This window comes from Mauremys reevesii, linkage group 2, assembly GCF_016161935.1.
Source record: "Mauremys reevesii isolate NIE-2019 linkage group 2, ASM1616193v1, whole genome shotgun sequence".
In the NCBI taxonomy this organism is placed as follows: domain Eukaryota; kingdom Metazoa; phylum Chordata; order Testudines; family Geoemydidae; genus Mauremys; species Mauremys reevesii.
In genome coordinates this window covers 91,512,143-91,526,071 of record NC_052624.1, presented here as the reverse complement: position 1 = coordinate 91,526,071, position 13,929 = coordinate 91,512,143, and the positions used below count along the sequence as shown (strand labels likewise).

The window sequence follows — 13,929 nt, the reverse complement described above, 5'->3', positions numbered from 1 at the left end:
GGACATTGGTGCTGGCCCACATAAGCAACTGAGCAGATTCAGGAACCACTAGCAGCAATTAAGCGTGCTAATAACCAAATTAAATCTTCTCCTAACATGCGTGTGCCCAGGGGCATGCACAAGTGGGGGCAAGCAGGGGCACGCGCCTCCCCCTCCCCTCTCAGTATTCTTCTAAAAAAGAAATTATGCATTTCTGCTCTAGCTCCGGCCCCAGCTCTGGCCACTACTCCAGCCCTGGCGGCTGACCACTGTTCGCTGCCTCAGCCCTGGCCATGCACTGCTTCAGCCCCAGCCCTGGCCCCTGCTCTAATGTGCCTGTCCAAAAGTGGTGAAATTTAAATTCCTGTGCATGCCCCTGTCAGCTGTGCCTGTAAAACAAACCAAAAATAAAGCACCTGACAGATGGAAATCACATGGGATTCTATGCAAACAACTACACAAGTTTTACTGCACTTGTGTTCCCTTCTGCTTTAGTAGATGTGGCTGCATTATCTGGAGGACACAATCCTTGATTTGCAAACATTTTTACCCGTCCAGTTTCTTTATGAAAACAGATGAGACTCCAGCCCCCTCCCCACTCCTGGGATTTTAGTTTCTGACCACCTGACAACATACATAGTTTGACTCTTCTAAAAACTTGCCCCACGCATCTGCAGGCAGGAGAGCTACCATTGGATCCTGCTTAAACAACCCATTTCCTCTCCCCAGCTGCACCTCTCTTCTTGTCTCTCCATCTGAGGGGCTATTTCAGAGTCCTCTGTTTCAAGTTCAACCCAACCAGTGAGAATGTTACTGCTGCAGGTTCTTATTGTGACTTCAACATGGTCTTGTAAGTCATTTTTCCATTCTGTTCTTTTCTATGTGTACCCATTCCTTCAGCAACAAGACACGTTCCAAATTCCTTCAGCTTCAGGTTTATAGTATCATTTCTCCTTTTTTCTTTCTAGATGGATATTCGCAAATAACTCTGATACAAACTCCACTATCTGCCACCAGAGCGGAAACTAGAAGCGCGTATATGTGGTGTAAAATTTCTGGCAAAGGTTTTAATTTTAACAATGATTATATACACTGGTATCGACAGATTCCTGGGGAAGCTCCAAAGAGGATTCTGTATACTAAATCAGGATCAGCTATTATGGATGAAGGCTTTGATAAAGAAAAGTTTAAAGCTAGTAATGATGTTTCTGCATCCACCTCTAATCTCAGAGTAGACAAACTAACCCAAGAGGATGCTGCTATCTATTATTGTGCCACCTGGGATATCACAATAGTAGAAACCCATAGACAACCCGTACAAAAACCCATTCTGAGCCAAGTGTATGAAACCAGACGCATCCTTTATCCTTCCTCTCAACTTGGAACCAACAGCAGAAACTCCTGACTGGTTTCTGCAATATGACAGGAAGAACAACAGCACAGGACTGCAGTTTTGAATTACATTTTGTTACAAAGATGTAAACTACTGTTACAAAGATCAGAAACTATCAAAGCCTTCATCCATAGAAACTGATCCTGATTTAATTTGGGTTGAATTTACAAACAGTTTTGCTGAAAAAAAATGATTTGTTTTTTAAAGTTGAAATTTCACTGCAACAGTTTCAAAATGAAACATTTTGACTTTTCATTTTGAAACATTTTGTTTTGAAATTTAGTCAGATTTATTTAAAAAAAAACACCAAAAAGATACAAGTCTCCCCAAAATAAAATATAATGAAAAACAAACAAACAAAAAATGCTTTGGCGAGAACAAAATGTTTCATTCAATCTGAAATGAAAATATTTCAGTTTTTCATTTTGGTGAGAAAAATAAAAATAGATTTTATTTTGGCCTGAGCCAAAACAAATTTTAGAGGGGATTTTTCAGCCACTTACACACATGCTTAACTTTAAGCATCTGGATAGTCGACCATCTCTGGAGAGCAGACAATCACCTATGGCAGCAAAATGTTGCATATGTATAACTGTTTGTGCAAATGAGTGTTGGCTGGTAGAACAGCATATTTGCTTATAAAAGCCCTAGATTGAGGCTAAGATTCCCCTTGTGTCAGAACTACCCCGGGACGGCAAAGCACCAGCATGGCAGGTCTGCGCTGCCACCACCATCCCCTTCCCACTTTACCTGATGAGGAAGCTCCTGAGAGAAAGTAGGCCTAGCAGAAGCACCCTGGGCCCTGCAATCCCCAGCAGTCAGACGTCCCCTGGGCCATGGAAGAGTGGGCCAAATTTTGCTCAACATTACACCATTTTCTTGAACATGTGGTATAATGAAGGGCAGAGTCTGGCCTAGAGAATAATGTCAGCTGCAGGAATATCACTGTTGGATGTATAGTAAAATCACCAGCTCATTAAAATTATGCCAAATTCTGACACCAGTTACATACAGGCAATGCCAGAGCCAGCAGTGGTCTCGCACCTCTGTAAATGCAATCAGCATATAGCCTATAGTGGCCAGTGCATATTTCACAATAGGATCTCCTCTATCCTGGTACAGCACTTTCACAGACAGGGTGCATATAGCAATATAATTCAAAAACAGCTTATGAAACTCCTTCTGAAACAATAGCAAACTATTACTTTAGGTAAAAACAAAGAGTTAATCCATGAGGCACTCTGAGTTTGCATGACACAAGAGTCAAAATAAGTGCAAGGACAATGCATTTATTTAAGAGATTACTGATTTGTTTTCCTTGACAACAATTCTATCAGATCTGTAAACTTGTTGGGAATCTCAGTTAAGAAAGGATGAAAAATTCCTGAGTAAATTTTCTCTAGGAATTGGGGCTTATTCCAAAGCTCATTTAAATCAATTGAACAACTTCCCATTGACTTCAAAGGACTTGGCATCAGACCCTTAGTGATCTATTTTCATCACTGATTGAAAAAAAAAAGTTCTATTAGTTGCTTTTTTCATGCTGAGAGCATTAGTCCTTGATCAAATCTGCTGATGTTTATGTTGAAAAAAAAAAAAACCAAAAGGAGTCCAGAGAACCTCACTACCTGTAACTATTGTTATAAAAATCTCATACGCTTTTTAAAAAGTTCTAAACAAGGGAGGAGTCAGAGAAGAGCTGGAGGATAGCATGAGGGAAACCAGGGCAGCTTAGTAAATGTTCCTATCTTAAAGTCCAGCCTTATGAACTTTTATAGAGGGAAAACGCAAATCTATATTGCTTTGAAAAAGCTTATTGTCACCCTCAGATCAGAATTCATATTCTTTTGTTTCTCAGTAGCAGGTTCATCAAAACTTAGTGAGAATGTCACTGTTGCAGGGTTTTTCTACACACAGGCACATTACTGAACAATAATTGGAGATCCTCCATGTTCATTCAATTTCAAATTAACTGGTCTTTGTCTCTTTTCTCTGTAGATGGAGAGGCCCAAGTACTGGTACAATCTCAACTATCAATCACCAAAGTAGAAGACAGAACTGCACGAATTGACTGTCATGTTTCTGGTATAACCCTTAATAGTGCTTATATACACTGGCATCAACAGAGACCTGATAAAGCTCTGGAACGATTCTCTATTTTTTATGAGGAAACCCCATCTTGAACCAGGATTTTGAGAAGGGAAAATTTGAGGCAGATAAGCAGCTCTCTGAGTTGACCTGTACCCTAAGAGTAAAGAAAACAACCAAGAATGATGCAGCTACCTATTACTGTGCCACTTGGGATCACACAGCATCAGAAAACCATTCACATTCTATCCAAAAACCTACTTTGTATTCTCAACAACAGTCTTTCAAATGTATGAAACCACAGCTACCTCCTAATCCTATTTCTCTTGATGGAACCAGAGACAGAGACACCTTACTGGTTTCTGCAACAAGAGATAAAAAGCAACAGAACTATTGCTCTCAAGTTTTGCAAACAATAAGATCCCACCTGTCTCTGCCAAACAAACAATAAGACCTCGTAGTTGCACAGGACAGCTACATGCTCCAGAGCACATGAAACTAGACTAGCAATGTTATAACACATTTTGACATTAGCAGAGCAGAAACAGGAAAAAGATTTGAGCTCTTTAATTAGCTGTGAATAGCTTTTTAGTCCAGGAGATCGCTGCTCATAGAACCAAAAAGCTCAGTTCTAAAGAACCGTTTCACATTTAGTCTGCAATACCAGTTTGTTAGATGAGATGTAATATAAAAGTTACATTCTCCTGGAGCAGATATTTCTATCTAGCCATACACGTGAATGCACCTTACGAGCAAATAGATGATCGAAGTCCTGGCCCCACAGAGCTGATACCCTAAACTGAGAGGAGTTACTAGAGAAATGTGGATTAATACTTGGATGGATAATGAACGAAGGAAAACAAGGACTGCAGTGAGGTGACATGCATCTGGACACATCTTCAGACTTACACATTTTTTTTTAAATTTAGTTACTTCTTTTCCACTCTCTCCCCATATGGTCAGGAACTCACGCACACACACACACAAACACACACACACACACAGAGCACCAAGAGGAATTAGGTTTTGAAGGCCCATGGGATGAATGCATTTTTGACAGAAATTTGATATAAATGTAAACTAATAGTGCTATAGTGTAGAATGTTAAAAGCAATTGTCACATGCTTTAATGAACTGGAGGCTGTGTGTGTGCGCGTGTTAATGCACACTTCCCTCTAGTGGATGGTTCCAGATTTGCACAACTATGTGACATAGGCCCTATACAGATAAATGAATTCCTTTGTGTGGGATTATGCTGCTTTATTCTGTGTTTAACAGAGAAATGAATGGTCTGTTTATAAAAAAGGCTCTTGAAATATTTAGAACATCACCTTTTTGGTGGCTTCCTGATCACTAAAGGAGAGCTAAACAGAGTTCTTCTTCAGTTCAAGTAGCTGGAGTTCTGTGCATTGGATTAGTCCCCAGTGCAAGTCAACAAAAACTAATAATGAAAAATTAATGAAGTTGCTTGTAAATTAAGAGTTGGGGTGAAACTAAGGTCTTGTCTACAGTTACAGCACTGCTGTAGCGCTTAGTGAAGACACTACCTACGTTAACAAGAAAGTTTCTTCTGTCAGCATAGATACTCCGCCTCCCCAAGAGATCGTAGCTATCTCAATGGGATAACCCCCCCCACATCAATATAATGCTGTCTATACTGGGAATTAGGTCAGTATAACTGTTATCTAGGTTGTGGATTTTCTACACCTGAGTGATGTAGTGATACTGACATAAGTTTGTACTATAGACCAGGGCTAAGTGTATATGAGCAGCCATCCTATTTCAGTAGAGGACATTAGCTCACAGGTATGTTAGCTCTGTTATGGGTAGTGAGATGTAAAACGGCCCAAGCTATCACAATCAAGCAGGGAAAAAACACTGAAGAATTTAAGACTGAAAGATGCACTACAGCTCAATTCTGCCAGATGCTCAGTGTCTCTGGAAACGTTGTGAACACCATCAACTTCCACTGGCATTGGTGGGATCTGAGGGCACTCTGTCTCTCTCTGCAGTGGCTCAGCAGCTTCCCGAGGAAAGCAATGAGTGAATGACTTCAAGACAACAACAGTTTTAATTGCACCATCAACAGCGTTTCCTTCTCCCCACTCTTTTTCCAAATGCCCACTCTGGTCCACCACCTGCCTATCCAGTTCTCCAACAAATGAAATCATGCTTTCTTCCACACCATCGCATACACATATATGTGTATAGCCCCCGACTGGTTTCATATGAAACATCACTACTTTCTCCTCTGTAAGATTTCTAGTCCACAGGGTGTACAAGAAATCTGCTAACACACAATGACTGAGCTTTGGGGATGAGTGAGGAGAAAACAAAAAACTGTATATTTGCGCATAAACAAGGACATGAGGGGGAAAAGGTTGTTTGTTTTGGCTTTCCCTTTCCCCACAAGCTTGGAAGGTCACTCCTTTAAGACTGTCAGCAGTCCGAGGCAGAACTTTGCCTCTTTGTTTTCACTCCGGGGCTCAGATCCTGCCTAGAACCTCAGGATGTAATAAATAACAGAAATAATCAACACTTATCCTTCATTATTCATTAAAGGATCATGAAACACACCTGAGGAATCTGTTTCATGCTAGTGCTAGGGTTGAAACTCACCCAAGGTCAAAGTTATCATAATGAGCAGCGCTTTACGTCACCCTGAAATAAGTCTTCTAAGTACCACTTAACTGGAGGTTACCTAAATGGGTCACTTCCTCTCCCCACCTACAGGTCTCTCTCCATTCAAAATCATTGTTTACATTCCTTGGCTGGAGGCTAACAAGAGCAGCAAAAATGTTGCTGTTGAAGACTTTTGTGCTGGCTACGGTTTGCTCCTATGTGTTTCTCTCACTGTTCTCCACACACGTAGGCCCATGACAGCAGCAGCTGGAGAGCCTTCACTTCTATCATATCCCACCTTAGTGGTCTCTTTTCCAAGCTGAGAAGTCCCAGTGTTATTAATTGCTCCTCATATGGAAGCTGTTCTATACCCCTAATCATTTTTGTTGCTCTTTTCTGTACCTTTTCCAATTCCAATATTTTTTTTTGAGATGGGGTGACCATATCTGCAAACAATATTCAAGTTGCAGGCATACAATGGATTTATATGGAGGCAATATGATGTTTTCTGTCTTATCTATCCCTTTCTTAATGATTCCCAACATTTCTTAGCTTTTTTGAAGGCTGCTGCACATTGAGAACTATCCACAATGACTCCAAGATCTCTTTCTTGAGTGGTAACAGCTAATTTAGAGCCCATCATTTTACATGTATAGTTGGGATTGTGTTTTCCAAGATTCATTACTTTGCATTTATCAACACTGAATTTCATCTCATTTTGTTGCTTGTTCATTCAGTATTGTGAGATCCCTTAGTAACTCTTTGCAGTCTGCTTTGGATTTTACTATCTTGAATACTTTTGCATCGCCTGAAATTTTGCCATGTCACTGTTTACCTCTTTTTCCAGATCATTTATGAATATATTGAATAGGGCTGGTCCCAGTACAGAACCCTGAGAGAGACACCACTATTTACCTCACTCTATTCTGAAAACTGACCAATTATTCCTACCCTTGGTTTCCTATCTTTTAACCAATTGCTGATCCATGAGAGGACCTTCCCTCTTATCCCATGACAGCTTACTTTGCTTAAGAACCTTTGGTGAGGGACCTTCTCAAAGGCTGTCTGAAAATCTAAATACATGATATCCACTGGCTCACCTTTGTCCACATGCTTGGTGAGGCATGATTTCCTTTTACAAAATCTGTGTTGACTCTTCCCCCAACAAGTCATGTTAATCTATGTGTCTGATAAGCAGAAATTTAAAAGGTACAGAATTAACTAAACTTCCTCATTTTCTGTAGTACCCCTTCCTGATATTAAATGCTACCTTGGTGGGCTGCTTTGGTGTTTCCCCCTGCACAGGGATGTTAAATTTCATTTTGTTATGGTCACTATTACCAAGCAGTCCAGGTATATTCACCTTTTGAATAAGATCCTCTGCTCCGCTTAGGACTAAAACAAGAATTGCCTCTCCTCTTGTGGGTTCCAGGACTAGCTGCTCCAAAAGCAGTCATTTAAGGTATCAAGAAACTTTCTCTCTGCATCCTATCCTGAGGTGACATGTATCCAATCAATAGCAGGATACCTGAAATCCCCCATTATTATTAATTATTATTATTATGGAGTTTTTTCATTTTTATAGTCTCTCTAATCTGAGCATTTCACAGTCACTATCACCATCCTGGTCAGTAGAATATCCCTATTGCTATATCCTTATTATTTAAGCATGGAATTACTATCCATAGAGATTCTATGGTACTGTTTGGTTCATTTAAGATTTTTACTTCATTTGACTCTACACTTTCTTTCACACATAGTGCCTCCCCCACCAGCATGACCTATTCTGTCCTTCTGATGTATTTTGTACCCTATTTGTTCTATTGATTATCCTCATTCCACCAGGTTTTTATGATGCCCATTATATCAATATCCTCATTTAATATGAGGCACTCTAGTTCACCCATCTTAATAGTTAGACTACTAGCATTTGTATACAAGTACTTTAAAAAATTGTCACTTCTTAGCTCTCTTCCATTATGTGATGTAATTGAATTACTCTTTCATTTGGCTGTTTCTTATCAGATCTTCCCTGTATTTATCATCTTCAATCCTCTCTTCCTTACTAAGATACAAAGAATCTCGATTAACAGATCCTCCCCTAAGGGATGTGTCTGTCTGAACCACATGCTCCTCTACACCTGTCAGTTTTACAGCAACCCTTACTTTAAAAACTGGGCTTACAGGGTGGAGGTTTGTCATCAGTCTAGAGAAGCATATCACCTGGAGTGAAAATCCTGGCTCTAGGTGTCAAAGTCAGACTCAGGACTCAATTTGTCAAACCACTCTGTTTATTAACAAAGTGCTCTGCTAATACACCCAGATAGTTTGAGTCTTGCATGGTGCTCAAGCTATCTTATTTATACAGATAAAAGGGCGCAAACTTAACAAGATAACAAAAAAGAAGCAGAATTGATAAGTTTACCTGGGGCTAGACATATATCTTATTTCCTTACTAACTACTACCGATCTCCTGTTAATGTCCCACCATAAGCTTAAGTGGACTCATTGTTTCATATCTTAATGTTTCTCTTCCTGACAACTATATTTCAACATTCCTTATTCCTGCTTAAAGGAATATACGTCATTTCTTTAATCCATTCTATTTTAACAGTATAATTCATTCTACTTTCACATAGGTTTTTAAGGTCAGGCTTAACAAAGCCCTGGCTGGGATGATTTAGTTGGGGATTGGTCCTGCGTTGAGCAAGGGATTGGACTAGATGACTTCCTGATATTCTATGATGCTCACACTGCTGCAACGCACAACCCAGTTATTTACAACATACACTTCGGGAAGGGTTTGCTTTTCACTGGTTAAGTTCATCAAAAGCTCAAGAAGCAAATCATTTGTATTTAAAACACACCGGTATCAATTTTGATTGCTCTAGGCAAGTATTGTTGGATAATCCAACCAATCAAGGATGACAATAAGCTGTTGCCTAATGAAGCCACATTGTTGCATGGAACAGAAAAAAACCCAACAGATGCACGTAATTATGAGAACGGAATACAACTAAAGTTATGTTTGTCAGTCAGGCATTAACAAGATTATAACCAGCACCATTCACTGTGCAAGCTCCGCTATGCACTCTGCTGGTCACATAGGCAACCAGTTTAGCTGCTTATGGAAGTCAAAGTGATTGGAATGGACTTCATGCAAATAAGCAAGCAGCAGTGTATTATGCAAAATGAACACCCCTTAGTCTGTGTTCTTGCAATATATAAAGTTTTGCTTTATTTACATGGAAAACTAATTTGTAAAAATCAAACTTCATTTGAAATTAAGCAGCAGGGACAGGAATTTTAGGCTGTAACAAATTCTCAACCCAGGTTCAAATGAACACAGTAAAGCTCTTCTGGGTATTTGGACTCTGTCGTCCCAAATGTACAGATCTTGAGTCATTACCCATATCCAGACTCTATGCAAACACACCATGGATTCTTGTTGTGTGCACCTGCTGGTCAGCAGCTTTTAAAATAAGCCAGTCTCTCCTCAGTTTAAATCACTGAAAGGGAAGAATAAATGAGCAACACACACAAACAAACGCACTGTGTAGAAGGTTTTCTGTGATTAAAGGGGATGCAGTTCAAATTAATGCAAATTCTACAAAGCTGAAGTCATTCCGGAAGGAAATAATACTGTATGTTTGGATTCTCAGCATGAGAAATCCTGGTGAAACAAAGTTCCCAGGCAGTTCTAACAGCACCAATGAAAGGGTTAACAGGTAGAAGTGCACACAGTTTCAGTCCATCCACAAACACCAAGAACTAGAGATGCAGAGAACTATGGAGGGGTTTGGAGAGCATGGACAGTGGAACCTTCAGAGGTTGGAGAGAGCCATATTGCCCAGATGGAAATGAATAATTCTGTCACAGAGGAGTGAGGCTCTGAGGGCTGATGAGGTAGTTAGAGCTGTGGCACCAGCTCTGCTCCCCCAGCCCCTGAAATACATTGAGTTTGCCTGAAAAAAATAGTAGTAATGGTGAAGACCTGCTGTTCCTTCAAAGCAGAGCTGTGATCCCTGAATAAGGTGACAGCCTTGCCTTGGCTTCACAGCTCACAGAAGCATTGACTACAAAAGCTGATGATCAGCAATTCCACACAGAAGAGGACCCACTGCATCACTTCACACCATTCTGGTGCCATAGCTGGCTCTGAGGATTCTTCTTGTGCAAGAACTACCCCTGGGTGGCAAAGCACCAGCATGGCAGGTCTGCGCTGCCACCACCGCCTCCTCCCCAGTTTGGTGGACGGGGAAGTTCCTGGGAGAAAGTAGGCATGGCAGGAGCACCCTGGGCCCCGCAATCCCCAGCAGTTGAAAGATCCCTGGTGGGGGCATGGAAGAGTGGGTCACATTCTGTTCATCATTACATCATTTTCTTGAACATGTGCTGAAATGAAGGGCAGACTCTGGCCTAGAGAGTAATGTCAGCTACAGGAATATCACTGTTGGATGTATAGGAGAATCACCAGCTCATTAGAATTATGTCAAATTCTGACACCAGTTACATACAGGCAATGCCAGAGCCAGCAGTGGTCTTGCACCTTTGTAAATGCAATCAGCATTTGGCCTATAGTGGTCTGTGCACATTTCACAATAGGATCTCCTCTAGCCTGGTACAACACTTTCACAACACTGGAATTACGAACTTCATTCTTCACGTGCTTTTCTGGCATGAACTGTGCACTAAAAATCACCTAATCTATATCTTTAAAAAAAAAAATCACTGAAGAGTGATTGATACAATGTAATGTCACAGTAAATTGTCAGCTAGAGAAACCACCTCTCTTCATATTTCAGTATTAGGCTATTCAATCTGATTCCCAAGAGTTTTACTCGTTTATCACCATGAGGGGGTACCAGAAGCTTGAATTTGTATCTAGCTAACCTGAGCTGTTACTTTGTTCAGTCTTCAGGCAGGAACTGGGTGCAATATTTATCATCATGGAGGCAGGGGTCATCTCTGCAGATACACAGAGCTAATTAAGTGAAATGATAGAAGCAAAATCAGTGTTGCATGTACAGTAATTGGGTATTGAGACCTGCAGGCAAATATAAAGTAGATTACTCAGTGCACAGTATCACACATTATAGCAAGCCACCTTGGGAAAAACATATGCATATTAAAACATACATCAGAAATCAAACCATACTCTCTCCCCTTAGGAATTCTACAATGAATAGCTACCAGCATACAGCTTAATAATATGGAGATATACCTATCTCATGGAACTTGAAAGGTCATTGAGTCTAGTCTTTTGCCTTCACAACAGGACCAAGGTACTGCCCCTGAGAGATTATTTTTGCTGCACATCTGTAAATAGCCCCCTCAAGTATTGAACTCACAACCCTAGGTTTAAGCAGGCTAATGCTCAAGCCACTGAGCTATCCCTCCCCCCAGTTTGATTTAAAAGAGGAATTGTCAGGTTAAAAAAACAAACAAACAAAAAAACACACACTCACACACAACCCACCCTGCTATTTTTAACTGTTTCAAAGAAGTACCTCAAATCATCATTTTATAATAATGAAAGAAATTTTAAATCCACCGCTTGATTCACTCTGTTGCTCAGAGCGCTTCACACTACCTTGGCAATGCATAGCAGCCATAAACCCACTTTATGCTCCCAGTCTTCTTAGATTTTCTTTTTCTGTTTGTTTCCACTTGGACAAGGACCACAAATTATTCAGTTTCACTTTTTGGTTTTCACACCCTGGCCCAAAGCTGCAATGTTTGAGTTGCAAGCGCTGCAAAAGAATATTCATTTTCGGGGATTAAAAACAAAATGTGTAAGAAACTCAGTGAGGGCATCTTCATGGACACACACACACACACACTGAAATCAACATTAACCTCCATTTAGCAATAAAAATCTAATCCTTCCAAGCCTATCTATATTGTAATGCAGCTGTCTCAGGGGTGAAATGTAATGAGCGTACACAGCAGCTTGGAGAGGAAGCGAGGATTACACCATATCCAACTGAAACTCCAGCGGGAAGTTTAGGTGAACGGAAAGGAAGTACTCAAACTGGAATTTGACAAGGACACTAGGGCCCACATCTTCCAGGTTTATGGGTGTCTAACATTAATTGAAATTAATTGGAGTTAGGCACAGAAATACCGGTACTTTCAGCACTGGGCATCGGCTCCTATTCTTATAAAAGGTTCCATGGAATCTTTAATGACGGGAAGTTAACATGACCTTTGTCTTACATTTCATTAAAAAAAAAAAAAAGGAAGGAAGCATGTGAGCAGGCAGTGATCTTCCCAAAAAGGGATGAGTTTGTATTTTATTTCCAATGAAAGCACCTCCTGCCTGTTTTGATGGAGGGATCTGGTGCAGAGTTTGAGAGTTGGACATGGTTTCACCCTTCCCCAGTTTTACTGACTAAGAATTATTTTAACATTAACGATTTAAAGTCTGTATGCTTCAACTAATCAAGACATATGACTGTGTAGTTCTCTAGTGCAGGGTGAAGAGCATGCAGTGAGCAGTCTGTTTTTGGTTAGTGGCTCACACACTGGGCTCACACATGTCCCCTCTCACACTCTTAAATAAAATTGGAAACTCTTTGACACAGTGAGAACAGCAGCACTTCATCTCTTCTGCTCAGGACTGGGCAGCCTGCTCCCACCTTTTTCTTTCAGCATTTGAGTATTTGTCACTCAAGACTGAGCAGCATTGACTTCTTGTGCTTTTATTTCTCCTCAGGAGCCAGAGCAATTCCAGGAGACATGGTGGGGTTTCTGGAAATTCTCTTCACTTGCCTCTTGCCATGTAAGATTGTTGAACTCAGTCCTGTTTGTTATTTATGGTTATTTATGCAGCATTGTGGGCTTGGATCCCCAGAGTTACAACAGTTTTATTCCAGGGCAACCCTAGTGAAAGCAATGGAGTAAGACTGGAGTCTCAGTACCCCTGAGTGTGTATGGAGCTTTGCAGATAATCCAAAAACAATGGGCCCAGTTCTCCACTGCCCTGCCCCCTTGCACTGTCATTGATACCTGTGCCTGGGAGAGAAAAAAACCCTGAGACCAGAATTGTCCTTTCAGCACACCCGTGGCTGAAATTAAAACACTTCTCCCTCACTATTCACATACAAGATGAAAGGCAGCAGAGAAGCAACCCCAGTGCCCCTTCAGTCTAAGCAGCATGGACTCTGCATAGGACAGACATTACTGCTCCATGTAGATGGATTATTTCTAGCAGCCATTTCCTCATTGCTCCTTATCCTCCTTTTGCCTTCCAGCTGTGCTGTGGGCCATTCACCTGGAGCAGGTACTAATCTCCATCACAAAGGAGCCACATGAGAACAGGACTGCTGAATTCACCTGTAAAATGTCCATCATGTCCGGCTTTATCCACTGGTACCGAGCCCCAACTGGAGAGGCACCACAGGGGCTGCTCTACCTTTCTTACTCCGAGCCTGACCCCAGCTGGGACGCCGGCTTCTCCAGCGAGAAACTCACAGCCTATTTTCAAGACTATAGAATCTGCAAACTGTTGGTGCACAAGCTGGAAAATGCAGACAGCAGCCATTATTACTGTACCGCATGGGATTATACACAGAGCCACAAACTTCCTGCAGCCCTGCACAAAAAACAACAACAACAAAACCACACACAACACCACAGCCTGGGGGCTGGGCTCCGCTCTCACGTTACTGCTGCAGCAGAGTTGAGTGAGCCCCATCCTCAGATTGGCAGCCCTAACACCAACTTTCTAATCACACAAAGCCATTTCTCCACTCCTTCTGAGGCCCTTCCCCCTGCTCACTCCATCCCCTCTCCCTTCGTGGTTCGCTGTCCCCCACCCTCACTCACTTTCATCGGACTGGGGC

At 41.3% G+C, this 13,929-nt stretch overlaps 1 gene segment (V, D, J or C); it reads left to right on the top strand.

The window, feature by feature from the left end:
• Positions 1 to 686: 686 nt before the first annotated feature.
• On the top strand, positions 687 to 1,384 carry LOC120397267. The segment is given in 2 exon segments: positions 687 to 829; positions 948 to 1,384. Coding segments are annotated over 2 exon segments (480 nt in total).
• Positions 1,385 to 13,929: the final 12,545 nt, after the last annotated feature.